Genomic DNA, 19,791 nt, shown 5'->3' with positions numbered 1-19,791 from the left:
TTCTGAAATATGTTCAGCAGAATAGGGATTTAGTTGGTGACGAATGCGTGTTTTCCCTCTAGAAAACGTGAATTTCCCCTGGAATCCCGAGAAATGGTACAACCGTTTGCTTGGCTCGTTAATCAGCAAGGTGACTACAAGAAAATATGTATTGAAGAAAATATTGATCTGTAATTAAGTAAGCTTATACTTTGTTTTTTTAACAAGTCTGGTAACTTTTCAGTAGTATCTTAATGTACATGCAATAGTTGAGTAACGAAGCTGGTAGTAGTAGGTACTAACATTAGCTGGAAAAGCCTGTGATGTAGACACATTGTTTGGATTTCTTGGGGGGGAAAAAGTAAGAATTATCTGAAATGATTGGTGAAGCACATGTGAATCTGAAGTATTGAACGCATTGAAACTGAATAAACGTTTTCTAATTTTTTTTTATCTATATGATCAGAAAGCACTTTTACAGCCTGCTGGCAATAGGATGAAAGTGCAGGTCTTGCTTATTATGCATTCAGACATGAAGGAATAACCTCTCTCTTTCTCTCTCTTTAGTTTAAAATAATTTTCATCAGGTATGATGTTATTTACCTGAATGAAACAAAGCATACTCTATACGTACGAGGGTGTTTCAAAAATAAGATTGCAATTACTTTTATGTGAAATACGGTACTTTATTCTGATATATACAGATATAAGTCGATTTTAGTGCACATCACCTTTCTACATTGTCGCCAGAAATGATTGTTAATTTATTCCACTTTGGCATCTATCCTACCCAAGAAGAAGAAATCTGTGTCAAAGGTTTTAACCAAGAAACGGTCTTGCACATCGTCATTGGCTGTAAACCGCTTGTCAGATAGTTTCGTTTCTCTGGATCGCTGAAGCGATCCAAAGAAACGAAAATCTCCAAGAGCCAGACCAAGACTGTGCGACTGGTAGTTCCAGAACCTCTCAGTTCTAGTGAGTTGTTTTGGAAAATCAAAGTATAAACTTTTTTTATACAAAATTGTTATGAACAATGCCATGACCACTACTCTGAGCTGTCAAGCTCTTGAACAATTCTATTCAGTTTAATGCGTTTACCTTTCCTGATTAAGACATTTAAGCAATGCTTATTGTGTCCGTGATTGATGTGCTTTCGCTCCCGAGTCACTTTTGGTCTTGGACATCTGTTCTGTAAAGGCATTTGACCAAATTCAAACATGTTTTGATTATGTGACGTTTTCTCTGCACACTTCTATCGAAATGGCGATGAATTTATGACAGTGAGGCACCCTTAATGAGCAGAAATTGTATCATGTTGAGCAGTATATATACCAATAACTATATTTCTAGTTGTTCTGCCATCTTACAACAATTTTTGGACAGAATGCACAGAGGTAATGAGATGCTGTACTCCTTTAAAAAAAAAATTGAAATCTTGACAAGAATAAATGTTATCGCTATAAAAATATTACAAGCATTTAACAGAAGTACGTGTCTGGTTTTTAAAAATAATAATTAGCATTTCGGTGGTCGTGTCTTCTGTAGTTCAGTATTAATGACTGCGCAAGCAAATATTGTGGTAGATATAAGCACATCCTTTGGCTATACTTCATATAGTTTCTATTTCTCTTCAAGCATTTGTCGAAGCAATCGATCAGAGTTGCAGATATGCTGTAAAACCCAAAAAAAAGTGTGGTGGTCAAAAATATCTCTTTGATATCCAGAAAGGTATAGTTGGAAACCTCAGCAGTTACGTTAAAAGTTGCGAGATTTGCCTTCTTATTGCAGAATTGGAGCAGTGGAGGAGATAAATGCTGATGTACTTGGCATAACAAAATCCAAAACACTGAAATATCTTGCACCTTACATAGATCACGATATGAAGTGAACTTGCCAGATCAAGTACCTTCAAAGGAGATTACGAAGTATGGCAGCGAAATTATTCCAAATTAGAGACATCGTCTCGCCCATTATCAAAACTCTAACACAAATCTTTGTGTGAAGAAATAATCCGCTATAGTTTTCTTGTAGACGGAATAATGGCTTAATTCAAGACACAAAAATGGATAACCTAGAGAGAAAACTGTGTGAATGGCAAATTACAAATTTAACAACTCTTCACAGCCAATAGAAAGCATTTAAATGATTTCGTTCTTTACAACATTACCTGGTAATGCTACGGTACTAATACAAAGACGAATATACATCAACTCGAGAATCAACTTATACACGTCGTCGAAAACACAAGACTACACTTGTAGCGTCTATAACAACACAAAAAATCAAGGAATAAAAAAAAAAAGCTATAAACTTTCTATATTAAATGTACTTCTGAATCAGCGAATGATCTTCGCCTGTTGTGATCTTATTAAGTATACCATGCGGATTATTTATACAGAAATTGCTATAGATTGAGACACCCTTGAAATTTCATCATGCGATAGCATTGAGTAATAGTAAATCACTACTATCTAGTTATCACGATATCTACAAAAAAAAAAAAAAAGCTTATTTAAATTAAGGGGATATTAAATCCCACCGAATAAGAAACTCAAAGATTGGAATCAGAGAGTTTCATGCCGATTATAGTATAATAAACTATAAAAGCAATCCATTACATTATGGAAAATACCAAGAATAGCGATCAGAACTTTACCCACCTTTGCTGCGAGTTGCCCGAGTTTGTACTACGTACTTGGACCACTTGCATTGGCTCACGCTAGTAGTCGCCGATGCTTTTATAGTTTATTATACTATAATCGGCATGAATTCCAATCTGATTCCAATCTTTGAGTTTCTTATTCGGTTTTAAAACAATGTGGGATTTAATATCTCCTTAATTTAAATAATGTTTATATCGCCGAAATGAAGCCTATTGGCTCTTTATGTTTAAGTAAAAGAAAAGCTATTCAAGTAACTTTGACGATACGATTTAAAACAGTGATTATAACGATGTTACTATATTAAAATTAGGACACATATTTTCCTGATATCTGTGATATGAACTATTTCCCTAACCTATTGAAGATGATTTGTATATAACTATGACACTGAATATTGTTATTATTATGGATGCTGGTAATAATAATAATAATAATAATAATAATAATAATAATAATAATAATAATAATAATAATAATAATAATAATAATAATAATCAAGCGACACTCTTTTGTTAGTTGATTTGATAGAAATAGCTGATGATCCTGAGATCACAAATACTGCATTAATCATCAACAGTTGCAAAATTAAACTAAACGCGAGTAGATTCCTTTCTGTATAATCAACTTTTAGACAATATTATAACTAAAAAAACCTTCTTTCCATAATTATAACGATCAGACTATTCAGATATGCTATTTTTTTTTCACTTTCCATGTTTTCTAGCTTTAGTTAACTCACTTTACAACCACTCTTCGCCCACTATTGCGCATGATAATGAATAAGAAGATCCGCAAATTGATAAAATATCTAAAATCTGCCAAAACTGTGTTCTAGCTAACAAAACTCCCGTTAATCTGTATCTGTACCCGATAATAAAATTCTTTTAATAGAAAGACCATTTCATTTTGGAGTAGTAAGCAGCTTACTCTGAAATGAATTGCCTTACTGGTATAATTAATAAAATTGTAGTATATTAGCCCTGTACTTCTATGACATAAAAACTTCACTAATTATTTGTATCAACTGAAAAAATATGTACTAAAATACAGGGTGTTCGGGATAAATTTGACAGTTTCGTAAGGAAAAAGAAAATCTTCTTTGTATCTATTAAATTTAATGAATTGACAAAAAAACATTACAGGCAGAGTTAATTACAATACTATCAACAAGATTTACTCAAAATAACCACCATTAGCATCGATCACAGCTTCAATTCTGCTTCGGAACCTCGAACAAGCTGATGCTACAGTCTCCCTGGGAAGGGCCGCAAAAACTGTTTTAATTTTATCCATTAACTGGGCTTTTGTATTACTGGAAGTGCGATTGGTGTCTTTTTCAACTGCGCCCCATACAAAATAATCCATGGGGTTAAGGTCTGGGGAGTTTGGAGGCCAAACATTTGGACTGGTGAAGTCGTAGAAATTTTCAGACAACCATTTTTGACTTTTCCCAGAGGTGTGGCAAGGGGCCGAATCCTGCTGCCATACATACGGCCTACCATTGGCTACCCTTGTTATCCAGGGCTTGACTACAGTTAGCAACTCCACGAACAAAGCCCGAATTCCAATGCCAGGGTTCTTCAACACCTGTTCCTGCAGATTTGCGAGGAATTCTGCTGTACGAACGCAATCAGATCGTCTGCTAGGGATCTTTCTTCTTGCTACATCCTCGTAGTCACCATTGCAAGTCTCTAGTTCATGCCTGATTGTTTTTACTGTATTCAGGGAGCATTGGGCAGCAGTCGTAATATCCTTATTTTGATGGCGGGCACGAATCATCATGATACAAGTTATTCTCTTCCATGATTCAGGTGGGTTCCAGCTATCCATCCTTTCTGACATCTTGTATATGAATGAAGAAGGGTCCAAACTTTTAAATGAAGAGAAGTGTGTGTTAATACATGTAACTTACGGAAAAATATAATTAATTATAAATATGTCAAATTTATCCCGAACACCCTGTATGTACTATGGGTTGAAAGTGAATGTCAACCACAGGCATGGAAAGAATGTATGATAATTCCATTGCACAAGAGTGGTGCAAAGACTGATGTATCCAACTATCGACCAACCAGTATCTCAGGAGTGGAGGTAAACATTTTGGAAAAACTGGTTAGTGCTCGCATTCAGAAATGGGTCGACAGTGAATTTCTACTTTGCAATGAACAACATGGGTTTACCAAGGGAAGGTCATGTGTTAGCAACTTGCTCACATTCTATAACAATGTTACCATTAAACTAGACAAGGGGAATGGATACACCATGATAATTTTGGATTATGCTAAGGCTTTTGACAGATTACAGCATGGAAAACTATTGCATAAATTGAAGAAAATGGGTTTTGGTTATACAATATTAGCATGAATAAGAGGATGGCTGATTGACAGATATGAAGGGGGATGTGAGTCTGCAAGGTTTAAGGTAACAAGTGGTGTGCCACAGGGATCAGTGCTTGGTCCCCTGTTATTCAATCTGTACATTAATGATGGGAAGGATTTGACAAGCGACATATAGCTATTTGCTGATGATGCAAAGATAGGTAGGGTAATCAGGAATGCCGCTGATATGCAGTCTTTGCAGAATGATTTGAATAGGCTGGAATTGTGGACATGGGAAAATGAGTGACATTTCAATGTGAGTAAATGTAAAGTCATTCACTTCGGCATGATTAGATATGCAATGTCGTATTATATTGATGGGATTAGGCTAGAAGAAACTGATAAGGTTAGGAATCTTGGAGTGCTAATAGATAGCAAGTTGAAGTTCAGAGGACATGTGGCAAAGATTGCAAATACAACTCAAAAGATAATGCTGAAACGAACTTTCACATGTAAAGATAAGGATGTTATTTTGCCTCTTTACAATGCCTTGATAAGACCTCATTTGGACTATTGTGCGCAGGTCTGGTCTCCTGGTTTCCGTCGTGATTCTCATATATTGGATTAAAAATGACATCAGGATTGTGGAATACTGATTATGAAGACAGGTTGAGAATTTGTACACTGCAAACAATAGAAAGAGGGGTGATATGATTGATCCTTGGAAGCTGAGAATGAAGGCCGCCAAGAAGGATGTGAGGACTAAATTTTTCTCTCAGCGGGTGGTGCGTGGTTGGAATGGATTGCCATTGCATGTTGTGAGTGCAAGCAGTGTGAATGAATTCAAGAATAAGTAGCATAGCTGGTGTGTGTAGTATGTGGCCTCCCTCGATGAGTCTATGACTCCCTGTAGGTCTTGTAAAGACCCCCAGGTTTAATAGCCATAATATACTCTTAATAATAATAATAATAATAATATAATTTTTATACAGCCTATATACATATACACAATTAATAATAATAATAATAATAAAATAATAATTTTTTCTTCTGTTTCTTTGGGAGGATTTTCTGATTTCTTCCTCGAAGCTTTGCAGAGCTTATCTGAGGAAGATAATAAATGGCGGTGGTTTCATGATTATGTTTCTGTATCGGTCGTAAGCCAGGTGCTGATTTTACTGTTTGTTGGTACATGCTTGGGATACTTCAACTGCTATTACACAGTTTTACTTTTTTTTTTTGCAAGTAGGGTTGGATTTGGACATGGTGTGTTTGTTTGTGTCCTTGTAGTGGTGTTTTTTGAGAGGAGTTTGTCATAGGGTTTGTGTGTGTGTGCGTGTGTGTGTGTGTGAGAGAGAGAGAGAGAGTAACAAGAATTTCTCTAATTTTCATTCTCGATATAATATTTATATAGCGCCTGTTTCAGTTCTCTGTATGTCCCTATGTTTCTGTCGTCGAATAGCAATAATAATAATAATAATAATAAATCTAAACTTTCTAGCTGTTTTGGTATATATTTTTGCAAAAAGGATACATGTCAAAGCACTGTATTTGAATTATACTAAATACAGGGTGACTATAAAATAACTTTCTCTCTTTGGAGGCATCTGTAGCTAAAACTAATACACGGAATGAGACCAAATTTTATATTGAGACTTTTGAAGGCATGCGGAGAAGATTTGCGCGAAAAAAAATATTTAGTATCAAAAGTCGCTGATAGGGAGAATTTTGGCGCTGGAGGAGCCCAAAACAAGCAGATAATTACATTAAAGGCAGAATAAAATTCAATAATAACATTTCGACTCGGCTCCGCCAGCGCCAAAATTTTCGCTATCGGCGACTTTTGGTACTAAATCGTTTTTTTTTTCCGCAGAATTCATCTCCCCATGCCTTCGAAAGTCTCAATATAAAATATAGTCTCATACCGTGTATTAGTTTTAGCTACAGATACCATTAAAGAGAGAAAGTTAATTTATGGCCACCCTGTATATATTGTGTAACACGAGCTAAAAAATAAAAGGAACTGAGATATTTTAATAGCGGCTGTACGTGGTTTCTGCTTTGTCAGCAAGAGGCTACAGATTCAAACCATATTGTTGATGTATGCGAAGTCTTTAAGGTGGATGATTATTATCATCGTCGATTATGATAAGAGCAAATTGCTATTGGTGGCCTGGAAGGGGCCAAAAAATCGATGTAGATAAGGTGGATTCTTGTTTTTGTCAGAACAACATTTCAGCTTATCCACACCCTTCGATATTACCAATATATTCTAGATTTACAACTTTTCATGAGCGAGATGGCCATAAAAAATAAATAAAACAATAATTTTACTTCAGTAATGATTGTTGTGTATTTCTCTATTTAAATTAAATTTAATGCAATTAAAAAAAATAACAAATATAATGTGTGATAGAACTAATTTATATTTTGCTAGGAATAATTTACAAACGAAATTAGTTTGTATTCTAATTACATCCGACCACAAAAAGGAAAAAAATCTCATCTGGTCCACTTTTAGGAGAACAAAAGTTTGGAGATCTCCAAACTTTTGTTCTCCTAAATCTCCTCCTTCCCCATCCTAAACTTCATTTGTTATACATCATATATAAATAAAACTTCTTAACTATTATGTCATCGCTCACCAAGGAAGGTTAGTACAAACGACAGATCACCACAGAAGCCTTAAGAAAAGCCTGAAGTGAAATGAAGTGTACAATATATACAATTTGAATAGTATACATGTAAATACAGTATTTGAATATATGTGTATGTTAAATATTTTTAACGGTTGTAAAGTTACTGAAATTTTGATTAAAAGCAGTCTATATAATGTTAATGCATTTTGTATTTTAACTCTCTGTTTATTTTTTAGCCTCTTCGAAACATCTCAAAGTTTGTTTTGGGCCAGTTTTGGATTGGTAGATATTCATAATTTTGAACTAACCGGAATCAAGAGTTATACACGCTTCTGGAGCTTGTTAATGTTTGGCTCGTATTCAGTAATCAACGTGGTAGTACTGTTAAACCTGTTAATAGCTATGATGAGCAACTCCTATCAGATAATATCCGTAAGTCATATTCCATACGTTTTTATTTTCAAACTATTTGAGATAATTAACATTATCTCTATTTTTCGTTGAATGCTTATAAGAAATAGCATCAAATAAGAATGCCTATAAGAAATAGCATCAAATAAGAATGCCTATAAGAAATAGCATCAAATAAGAATGCCTATAAGAAATAGCATCAAATAAGAATGCCTATAAGAAATAGCAAACAAATAGGTAATTTTTATTATGATTTTTAACAAATCAATAGTCTATGTGTATGCATCGAGGAATATTATTTATTAATTTATCGAACAATAATTACAAAATTCAATTTGAAAAATGAAATTTAAAAAAAAAAATTTTTTTTTTTCGGAAAACAAGTTTCAGAATAAATATTTTCTTCAGATTTCAGTAAAACATAATACAGATTTTCATAAAACTCCGTAAAAATGAAAAACGAATAACAAACAGTATGTTTATCATTCAATTTCAGGAAAGGTCGGACATAGAGTGGAAGTTTGCCAGAAGTAAGCTATGGATGAGCTATTTTGAAGATGGTTCAACAGTGCCACCTCCCTTTAATATTATTCCGTCCCCTAAATATTTTAAACGCCTCTTCGGATGCCAACGAAAACTGAAGTCAGTGTCGATAGAGGTAAAAGTATGTTGTTACTCTAGGTTAATTTACATAAAGATACGGGTTAGTATTTCATGCACTCTAATTCTTGCAAGTCCAAATGACACTGAATCCCAGCATGAAAAAGGTAGGTGGTGGGGGACTAAAATCGAAAGTACACTGAAAGTTAATTTTATGGCTAAGACACAACTAATAATTACTATATTTTGAACACTTATCTAATGCAGGTACTCGAAAAAGATGAAGAGAATGAAACAACCATACAAAGTGAAGCAACAGCAAGCTCGGCCAAAATGTTTTTTTTTTTAACCTTTTAAATATTTTAACATTACAATTAAAATTATTTATTAAAATTCAAATGTGAATCGATATTGGAAAATTATTTTTTTAATTTCGCCACCACTTTTTATCAATTAAGAATACTTCATGAAAAACTACAGTTTTTTTTTTTTTTAATGATACTTTTAGAGACTGAGGAGGATATTGATGTGATATGTTTATGAAGAATAAGCTGGATATGAAAGTTAACCCAACAAGTGGAAGCTGATCTTGAAAGGATATCGGAATGTGAAGAAGGAGCTTTCTTGTGATGATTATCGTGGATCTCGAAACTTCAATCAGCATTACAAAGTTTCTCAGATGACGAAGAAGAATGGATATAAAGTTAGAGGCAGAAGGTCACTGATGTAAAGGAGAAAAATCGTGGATCCGGGAATATTCCAGTCTTGATAAAAAATAAAAAAAAATAGAACGAGAAGAAACTTATCATCACTACACGCAAAGGACGACCAGAGAAGAAGCTGGCAATCCAATCGCAATACATGCATGGTCAAATGCCTTTGAGATAACGACCCATTTGGATCTTTTCATGGCCTGCGTCCAAAGGTGGGTAAGGTTAGTAAGCAAGTCTGCTGTAGAACAAGAACAGAGGAATCCATACTGGTGATCACTAATTTAACTGATAGGTCTCCAGGGAATGAAGAAGTTCGTTGTTGATGACGTTCTACATCACTTTCGAGAGTACTGATGTAAGAAAAATGGAATGATAGCTAACTTCTTTCAACTCCCTTTTTAGGTATAAGCTGGATAAAGGCTTGCGTCTATGCTATTGGGTGGATACCAGATGAGTATGACAACTTATATAGGCGATACAGGATGGATTGGATGTTAATTCTGGAGCAAGTTTTGAGCACAACTGGGGGGACGCCATAAGGACCAGGGACTTATTAGACTAATAAGGATATTTCTGATGTCGAAAATCTTTGCTGTGTTTTTTCTTTTGAGTAATACAAATTATAGTAAAATAAATAACTAAATATTTGTTAATCAAATCAATTGAATAAAATCATTATCACATTATGAATTAAAATCATTATGAATAAAAACATAAAATCATTATCACAACATTAATCATATAGAACTCTATTTCGTTCTAGTTTCATTCTTTAATATGATAACTTTTGAGGTCTACCAGGTTCCCCCCCCCCCCTTCTGATTTTTAATTTATTATTTGTCATTCCGTTTTACGGCTTTGTTTATTTTTAGTTAACTTTTATTCTCTTGATTCGATTTTAATTTTTTAATATTTATTTTGTGGTCAAATAATATATATTTTGCTTATTATGTTTCTTATAAATTTCATTTATTTGTTTTATTTTCTTGAGCAGGAAAAGGAGAGGCAAAATCGCCATACGAAATATCAGGTAAGTAAAGGAAGATAAAACTTAAATGAAAAAAATATTCATATAGAAATACAAAAACTAAATATTATAGCAAGGGTATAATTCCAATATTTAACATTAGCTAAGCAGAGTCTTTTTCAACTATTTTCTGATCTCTATTTATTTAAAGCTACTGGAGAATTTCTCTCTTTTTATAAATGAGTAAAATAACCACATAGATTAACGACTATTAACGATTAACATAAAATAACGACTCATTGAATCTATGTGGTAATTCTGTGATAAGTATAAATCTGTGATAATTATTTGTCAAATGAGGAGTTTATTTTTAATCCATGAACACTATTCCGCTTTCGTCAACATCGTTTTAACAGTAGAAAATGTACGGTTACACCAGAGCAGGGAGAAAAATGTGCTGGTTGATTGGGCTGCTATAAAACGATGTTGACGAAAGCGGAATAGTGTTCATGGATTAAAAATAAATTGGGGGGGGAGATGATAAGCTGCGTTGAGAAAGGACTCACAAAGCCTATCCTATGCAAGTGCAATAATATTATACAACAAAGACTAATTCCCTTCATGTGAAAACCAGGTTTTGCTGTATAGATGGTTGCATATTCCGGTGTCAGCATTTCGCTAAAGCAAGCATGTTATCCACAGTAATTCACCTTCATTCAGGACGCTTTCTCATTTGTGAAAGTACCCTCCTGGCATTGTTGCACATAAAAAATAACATCTTGATATGCACTACGCAGTTGAGCTCCACTGTCCAAATACAGAAGTCGCACAACTTATCCTAAACCTCCGGGAACGTTTTTTGAGGTCGACGTTTGCTAAAGAAGGGAACGTCTTTCCATAAGCAAACATCGACTCTGGTGCATAAAAATATGCGTTGCAATACAGCAGAAACTAAGCAGGATATTCTGATTGGGTGATGGCAGAAAATTCTCGAAAACAACTGCCGAGTTCCGAGGATATGAGCCCCTGACATCTTGAGGTGCAATGTGGTGCTCTATAAAAAAAAACTCTGCGGTGCTTTATGTATTAAGAACAATAAATACTCACAACAGATAGCACGCTATCAGTACTTTCTTTCCCATGAAGAATTCGGGTTTGAATGCATTCATCTATGAGCTTTTCATCCGTACAGGTTTTGTACAAAAAAGTAAGAAGAGTACTGTACTTCATAATGTGTGACATTTTCGTTTTTTTTTTTTCAATTTTCTCCGGTAATAAGATGCACAGAAACAAACCCATCTTAGTATTAGAATATCTCTTAAATTTTAATGATCATTTTCTTTAACAGGAAGTAATGAGATGTCTGGTGCGGAGATATATAACTAAGCAGCAGAAGAAAGCGGAGGAAACTGAAATTACGGGAGATGACGTGAATGAAATTAAGCAAAGTATCTCAGGATTTCGTTCGGAATTATTTGATATCTTAAGAGTCAACGGAATGGACTGTCCAAGCATTCATTCTGATAGGGAGGGTAAGTTGATGGTAAGCATTGAAAAGATAATTAAACCCGACGGTAGGTAGACGTACTGTTAAAAAGTGTCAATTGAAATTAGCTTCATTAAATGAGTGACGAATAAATGAAGCCAATGAAGTGTTTTCGGATTTTTTTTTGGCTGGCACTGTTGTGTGGAACGGCGTTGCCTCTTGTTTAATTTTTTTTTTTTAAATTCAAGGTCTGTAGATTATGTTATTTTTTTACTCAACAAATAGAATTAGATCTCATCGTGGAAAACCTATCCATATTTGAATAGATTTTCCAGATAAATTTGTTTTTAGAAGAAATCAAACGTACTTGAAACTGTCGGTAACCCCGAACTTGACTAACGATGACAACTATCAACGGAAAACAGAGTAATTCTATTTCCAAAAGTTAGTTAGTTAGGGCTAAAGGAATGGTACTCGCTCTCTTTGAGGAATTAAAAAGTGTTAGAGGATTCTGTGGTTGTTGTTGTTTTGGGGATCCACGCCTCCTCTGTAATAATAAACGAGCACAAAGGTGGAAATTTTTAGAGTTCTGAGTTCAGTTCCTTCCTTTATTTCTAGCAAATTATTGCAGTGTTGATGAAACTATAAACAGAGTGGTGACTGTGGTTCAATAATGTACTCTCCCTCACTTGTACTAAAAACTCTTTTGGAGATTATTTACTATCTCCGCACCAAACTAAACAAATATTATGAATTAATTAAATTAAATCAATATTAATTATGGAAGAAAAAGCTAAGCTATTTTGGTGAAGGAGCAGATCCTTTAAAGACCAGACTAAATAGTTAAATTTAATAGGATTATCGTTGAAAGATATAAATTAATATACCTCAGTAAGTCTTGAAGGTAAAGATGGTGAAAATTTGACAAAAGTCTTGATTAGAGCCGAAACGGTATGCAGCTAAAAGTGTTGAGCACAAGATAGCGACAACTGAGTGCATAAAATACTTTAAGATAAGTTGGATCAATGATGGAAAAAGTTAACACAGAGAAAAGATGAATTTTGGTAAAAAAAAAAAAAAAAAAAAAAACCTCTACGTACATAGTAAGCCAGCAACAAAGATGACGTAACGGTTGCTGGCCATTTCGTCAAGTTAAAACGTCATCAGCTGTGAAAATTAGAAAATTACCTGTGAATGGTTCGAGAGTATTCACTAATTGAGCTGGTTTGAGAGTAGAGTGGAGTAATTTATTTTGTTTAATTGCCATGAAGGGGATAGTGAATAGGGTCTTTTTTGCGTTTATTTCCAGTGGGCGGTTCTTATTGCTAGCGATTTAGAACAGCGTAATTTGGATTCATTTTCTTGGAAATCAATATTTTTGAATTTGATGATATCAGAGTACGTTTAGATTGTATTGCATACAAGAATATTTCCGTATAGAATTTTTATTGTTTCTAGTATGTTTTTGTTTGTATTTTTTTTTCTTTGTGGTGGAAAGTAGATAGTCAGGTATCGGAATATTACAATTTCGATAGTGTTTAATTAAGCGTGACTTGATAGATAGAACGAATGGTAGAACCCAGTAGCGCACTCAGGATTTAATCTTGGAGGGGGGGGGGGCTGAACACTCACGATATTTAATCTTGGGGGAAGAGCACTCATGATTTAATCTTGGGGGGGGGCGAGTTGAGTAGACGATTTGAGAATGCACACTACATCGCATACGACCTATGACTGAGCATCTGCAGTGATCGCCAATATAAGATACCCGTGATCTCCTCTGGCCCGGCTCGGGCAAACGAAGTAGCACTCGGTCCTCAAAAGCACTACTTTGTTCGCCTTGCGTTCACAGCGGCCGTGATTCCCGAGAGCTATAGGGTATTCCCGCCTTATGTGGCCGCTAATTCATAAGTAGTATAGAAACAGAAGACACAACATAAATAAAAAAAAAGAATTTTAATTAGGAAAAGATTTTTGGAAAATTTTCTAGTGTTTTTTCCTTTTTCTTTGGTGGGGGGGCAGGGCCCGTTGGCCCCTCCCTGGGTGTGCCACTGGTAGAACCAATATAAGAGGTGTTGCATAGAGGGGTTCATATAAGAGGGGTTCACAAGTTCAACTGGCTGGCAGTTGAACTTGTGAACTATATTATGTCATTGTAGCATGTCGGCATGAGTTATTGTGGTCTATGTTTTAGTAAATTTTGTAGTTTGCTGTTAGTAGTGAAGACTTTAGGTTTATTTAGCTTTATATATGTTTTGGATGTATAGGAATTTTAAAGCTATATGTCATGTCGATGTGCAGCTTTGAGAAGAAGACACGTGAGTTGGGGTTGAGTGAATAGCGTAGTCTATGAGTTGCTTGGGATTTCATTACTGTTGAGAGTTTAAAATATCTTTCAGATGAATAATTTCTTGGTTTAAAGCATTCTCAGACAATTTAGGATTATTAATTAGCCTTCGTTTTGGAAGCATGAGCAACTACTTCTTTGGGATTTCATTATTCATCCACAGGGAAGATAAGAATATAATGCTGCAAAAGTTTGACTAAGTCATAAAAGCCTTCTGAAGATATGGTTATTTCATGATATGACAGAATCTAGAAATAAAACATTTTCTTCATTACTAATATGTGGATAAGTAAGCAGGTCAAGCAAGTGATTATTCTGTGTGGAAAAAAATGAAGAGTTAGATTCAAAACAGATATATTTTAAGATTTCATTTGATTTTTAGTTTATAATAAAATTATGTGAAAGTTAACATTTAAAATGCCCTGGAATTTACTTGTATGATATAAAATATAAACAGCATCATTTGTAGAAAGATGATTAAAAATTTATATATATATGGTTTCTTAACATTCCTTATTTTAAATTGAAATAATAATTTCAAGAAATGAATAAATATTATGGTGTAATTCAATTTGTATAATTTATGTATTAATACAAGCTGGCCTATTAGCCATGAAGGGGTTCAAAGTGAGAATAACGTTTTTGATTATTAATTTTTTTTATTAATTTATTTTTATTTTTATTTTTTATTTTTAGGTATTCTAAAGAACATTTGGAAAATTAATCATGGAAAAGGTTCACAACCCATCAACGAACCAAAACCGTGTGCACTTTTATTTTGAAAACCAGCGTTCGACTATTCTAACGGCCATCACGTTCTTCAGATATGACAGCTTTCGAGTGCTTCCTATAGGGTTACTTGAAGGAAAATGTGCATTATGTGAACAAGCCCCAGACAATCCAACAGCTGAACGAGAACATTCGTGCAGAAATTAGGAGCTGCAGCCAGAAACATTAACAACTGTCATAGAACCTGGTGTAAAAAAGGACCCGTCTTTGTGACGCTAAAAATGGAAGGCATTTACGTGATGAGGTTTTTCATAACTAATAAAAAATTTCGAGGTTCTGTGCTTTATTATAACAAAAAATAAATATTTTTTTTATATTAATTAAAATTCATATAGAATCGCTTTCTATTATTTAGATAAAAATTTCTAATTTTTTGTTGGGGATCAAATGCTGCAACACTATCCCCCACCATTGATCCCCTCTTCACATTTTTAAGCAATGCACCACTATAAAGAGCCACTGATTACGCTTGCAATTGATTGCAATGTTCGGGGAATAAGCTATGATATCGGATATTTAAATAGGGATAGCTGTTTTAATTTTTAAGAAAGTAGTAATATTAAACAATGCATAAATTATTTGAACAAAGTTTGTGCATCTTAGTGTAGAGTAAGCCTGTGTAGCTCAGTGGATGTAATAAGCATTCTATGTACAAATGTATATATATTTATTTGGATTGCACGTAGATGCTTTATGGTTAATAAAATATACTCAGTGGATGTGGCGTTTGTACACCACGGCGCTTGGCCGCACGAAGGAAGACTTAGTTTCGAGTCTAGTCGGCGACTAGAGGAAATTTTTCTAAGCCTTTTTTTTCGACCGGTTCCCGAGTTAGTCGATCTCTGGCACGGGCAAGCGGGTTTTTCGTCCCGTAAACTCAAGGAAATCGACCGTAGAAACCACATTATTTCAGACATTAAATATATTGTGTTAGGGTTAGGGACCACGAGATGGCGGAACATTTGAGCCGTCTCTCTTCACTGTGTACCGCTTAATTAGTGATAGCCTTGGGCCATCTATCTCTGATTGGTACCAGTGGAGATTGAACTGCCCACTCAGTCTCCAAAAGTTAGATAGAGTTAAATGGTCTTGCCTACTCCCCGTATATGGGAATAAAAAGGCGTTAGCTGATTTTTTTTTTTTTTTTTTTAGTGTAGAGTAAATGTTTTTAAATGGATTATTTAGCCATTACATTGCAGCAATAGAAAACTATCCAAAGTTTGACCTCACTATACATATTCGCATAATCGCTCATATTAATGGTATTCACACACCAGCAAAATCGGTTTTATTTTTAGAGATTCAAATTACCAGATAATTATATATATATATATATATATATATATATATATATATATATATATATATATATATATATATATATATATATATATATTACGGGGCTACGCCTACGGCGCCCATTCCGGGCTGATAAGGCAGGTAAGACAAAAAACGTGACATAAAAATGTTTCAAATTTCTTATCTTTATATATATATATATATATATATATATAAGCATAATAGGTGGTACTACACATTTTTACCCTTTAACTAAGTGATGATATAATCCATCCCCCTAATAAAGGGGATGGCTGCTCCTTTCTCCGTTCTTTATATCTTTTTTAGTCTGACTGAATTGTTTCATTAATCACTTCTATTCGGCTCACAAAGCGTGAATTTTAAATTATTCGCATTTAATACCATTCGAAATTATCGTACTTTTGCTTTTAAACAGTTAACTCGAGTTTCAATATCTTTTTCGTATCCTCCTGCAAACTTCAAATGCAATCAAGCAATTTCTGTAAAGGAATTAGCTTATATTTCTTCACGCGTAACAACTTACAGATTCGTTCTCTTTTCAGTGTTTTAAGTCAATTTTTTAATATATTAAATCTAAATTGTCCAAAATATGCGTAACTAGCGTACTTAAAATTTAAAACAACTTTTTATTGCATTAAGCATGTCTAAATTAATCAAAAATAATTACAACGAACTGTCTTTGCTGTTGGTATTAATCACCCCTACCTTTCTTTTTTTTTTTTTTTTTATATTATTAGGAGGGAAAAAGGAACGTCTCAGAGAACGACGTCTTCTCAAAAATTTCAACATTGGTTTGGTGGAGAGAGTTGTTGGTGCTGTCTTGAGAAATAGCACGAAAAAGAAGGATTTTGACTTCCTCCGTCGATTTACGTCGAATAAATCAACCAGTGGTGCACGTAGAAACTGGAATTGTATCGTTGCTGCTGCTTGTTCCAGACAGAATCAGATTGGTACTAGTAATGCTGTGATCGTAGGAAGTCTTGACGATCTCAGAGAGCAAGTGCTAGAGGAAAGTGATACTGCTGTTAAAAAAGTACCTTCGTTGAGACTGAATAAATTTGCCGAGGCTGCAAGGAGAGCAAAAGAAACGGCAGCATCTGATAGTAAGTCAAATGTCCCAGTTGACTCGTCTAATTCTCAGATGACTGAAAAGTGTAACTCGTCGACGAGTAAAGAGAGTAAAACACAGATTGAAGCAACAAATAAATTTCATTCCGAACCATCAAATGCCGTCACTGCTTCTCCTCAGGTGTCCACTGACTCCGTATCTAAAAATATTAAAAACATTCAAGGACCACGACAGTCCGTTAAGAGACGGGCTCCTGAGCCACCTCAAGAGTCCGTCAAACTACCCAGAAATGATATCTGCCTTCTCGAAAAAAATTCTTGCAGCATTTCCACAGATAATACCTCATTGATGAAATGTAAAACAACGAATGATGAAATATTGCTTGAAACGTCCAGAAATGACACTTCTTACTCGAAACTAAGCAACGATCATTCCAGTAATTATAATCAAACTAAAAGCGGATGGCTATAATAGTTAGAGTTAGCGAACGATTTAAGTACAGTTAGTAGCAAAATCTCTCTCTTCCACGTGGCATTTGTTTTCAGAATATTCAAATTTCACACGACGAATAAAAAGTATGTAATATTGTACTAGTGAATATTAAAAAAAAATATATCTTTTTTCAATAAATTTTGTGATTGTAGTTTCTTGATTTCTGCAAAACTTCCTTCTTGAAGAAGAAGAATGCTCAAACAGACCATGAATTTACTAAAGAGAATTAGGTAGAGCAAGCATGATTCGATACACGAGGAAGAAGATCAGAAAAAATAAGTAAATAAATAATCAAATAACAACAATAATAATAAGGCAAGTGAATATGCTCACGAACTCACGATTACATTTGAAACAGTCGAATTAATTTAGCTGATCTACATTCAATTTTCTTTCTCTGGTGGTAGTGGGGACATTCCAACTACGAATGACTGTAAACTAAACCTAATATTAGTTTACAGTGTACAAAAAAGAACATACCCATTTCTACAGGAATATGAAGGCACGTGTTGAGCATATAATTGTGTAAACCAGAGTGTTAGGGCTGCATTATTTGAAAAAATAACTGTATTATGAAGTTCGAAATGGGCATGATTATCTTGGGGGAGGGGGGGGGAGCTCGAAGGTTTAATGCCTCTATCGCGAATGCCCACGATAGATGCATTCGACGCTTCGCTGCTACTCGTGTCCTACATTTACAAATATGTACAAAATATAACACTAGGTATTTGTTAAGGAGCGCGGAATGTGAATATTCGTAGTGCTCATATACCATTCAATTGAAAGTTGACGTCGTACGTATGGGACTCCAGAGCGAAGGCCTACAAAATACTACTTTACCAGAAGTCATCAATGAAAGAAGCTGCTAGGGTGATGGCTGGATGCTGGTTGGACAGTAGAGAAGTGGAAACGGAAAGTGCTGGTCCAACGAATTGTTGTTCCTGCTGTGTAGATGGATTACCTGTATGGCGCAAACGGTACACTTCAATGGACCTGGGCATACCTGCATGTGTTCCATGTACGGGTGTTCAGATGTAGGTGGAGATTTCCATCGATTGAGAAAGACAGTTCAGCATATGATCCTCTCTGAAATCCTTTCTATAAATAAAGCTTCTGACTAACGTATAATCAGTGCAGTCTAAGGTCAGCTTGTAGTAGATCAAGTACTGCGTATTGCACTTGCTTCCAGAAGGAGAGACAGTCTTACGGGAATTTAATGTGTCATATCACTTGGCACCTGCTGCACATAATCAGTTCGTATCGAGGATCTCAGTGGAATACCTATAAAATTATTCTGTGAGATGTATAGACACTGGCATTCTTTCTCATTCATCGACTTTAAAATGTCTTAGCTGCATATTCTCATGCGGTCATTAGAGATATAGCAGAATTAATGGCCCGACGACTACATGCCGTGTGAAATTTGACCCAAAACAATACTATTTGGGATCAGAATTCCATGTTATGTCAGTGTTAACGTGAGTGACTAAATATTAAATATCATGCACCCTGCACTAGAGAAAATTATGCATATTTTCTCAAGCCACCAAAAACAAGAATAGCACATAGTTTCAAATCAAACCAAATACTTTTCAAGCCAAATACTCCTCCATCGCCTTCAGTGGGCGAAACGATTAATATACATACCGGCCACTGAAGTAGAAACTTTATTGGATACTAGCGTGTTAAAATATAGCTAGTGATGGCTTGAAACTAAATGTTTTAAGTTTCAAGCCTTCCTAACCAAAACTAAAAATGAAATGTTTTTAGTTTCAGTCACCCTGAAAAAAAAAGAATATCAGAGTTTAAAAATTTTAAATATTTCTACTTCTGTGCACACCCAAGTTAGATACTTGCAAAAATGTGAACATATTACACAGACTGCAAAAAATATTGAACATATTTTTTTTTCAGAAAAAAAAACACAAGCATATTGAACATAATTATGGATTTAACGCAGTGCTTCGTCATACAAAGTGTATAAAGTATTTACGAGCA

At 34.6% G+C, this 19,791-nt stretch overlaps 1 protein-coding gene across 1 annotated transcript in view; it reads left to right on the top strand.

Moving 5' to 3' along the window:
* LOC150097978 (transient receptor potential-gamma protein-like) overlaps positions 1-17,772 on the top strand; it is a 35,361-nt gene extending 17,589 nt beyond the window's left edge. The window contains exons 10-14 of the mRNA XM_090406650.1: positions 7,836-8,031; positions 8,507-8,674; positions 10,318-10,353; positions 11,639-11,822; positions 16,973-17,772. Coding sequence (XP_090262776.1) covers positions 7,836-8,031; positions 8,507-8,674; positions 10,318-10,353; positions 11,639-11,822; positions 16,973-17,772 — 1,384 coding nt within the window. The remainder of the gene's footprint in view (positions 1-7,835; positions 8,032-8,506; positions 8,675-10,317; positions 10,354-11,638; positions 11,823-16,972) is intronic.
* Positions 17,773-19,791: the final 2,019 nt, after the last annotated feature.

This window comes from Typopeltis vanoorti, chromosome 16, assembly GCF_054136105.1.
Source record: "Typopeltis vanoorti isolate ZY-2024b chromosome 16, IOZ_Tvanoo_1.0, whole genome shotgun sequence".
Taxonomy (NCBI): domain Eukaryota; kingdom Metazoa; phylum Arthropoda; class Arachnida; order Uropygi; family Thelyphonidae; genus Typopeltis; species Typopeltis vanoorti.
The sequence above is the reverse complement of the archived record's forward strand: the minus strand, read 5'-3'. Positions and strand labels throughout refer to the sequence as shown.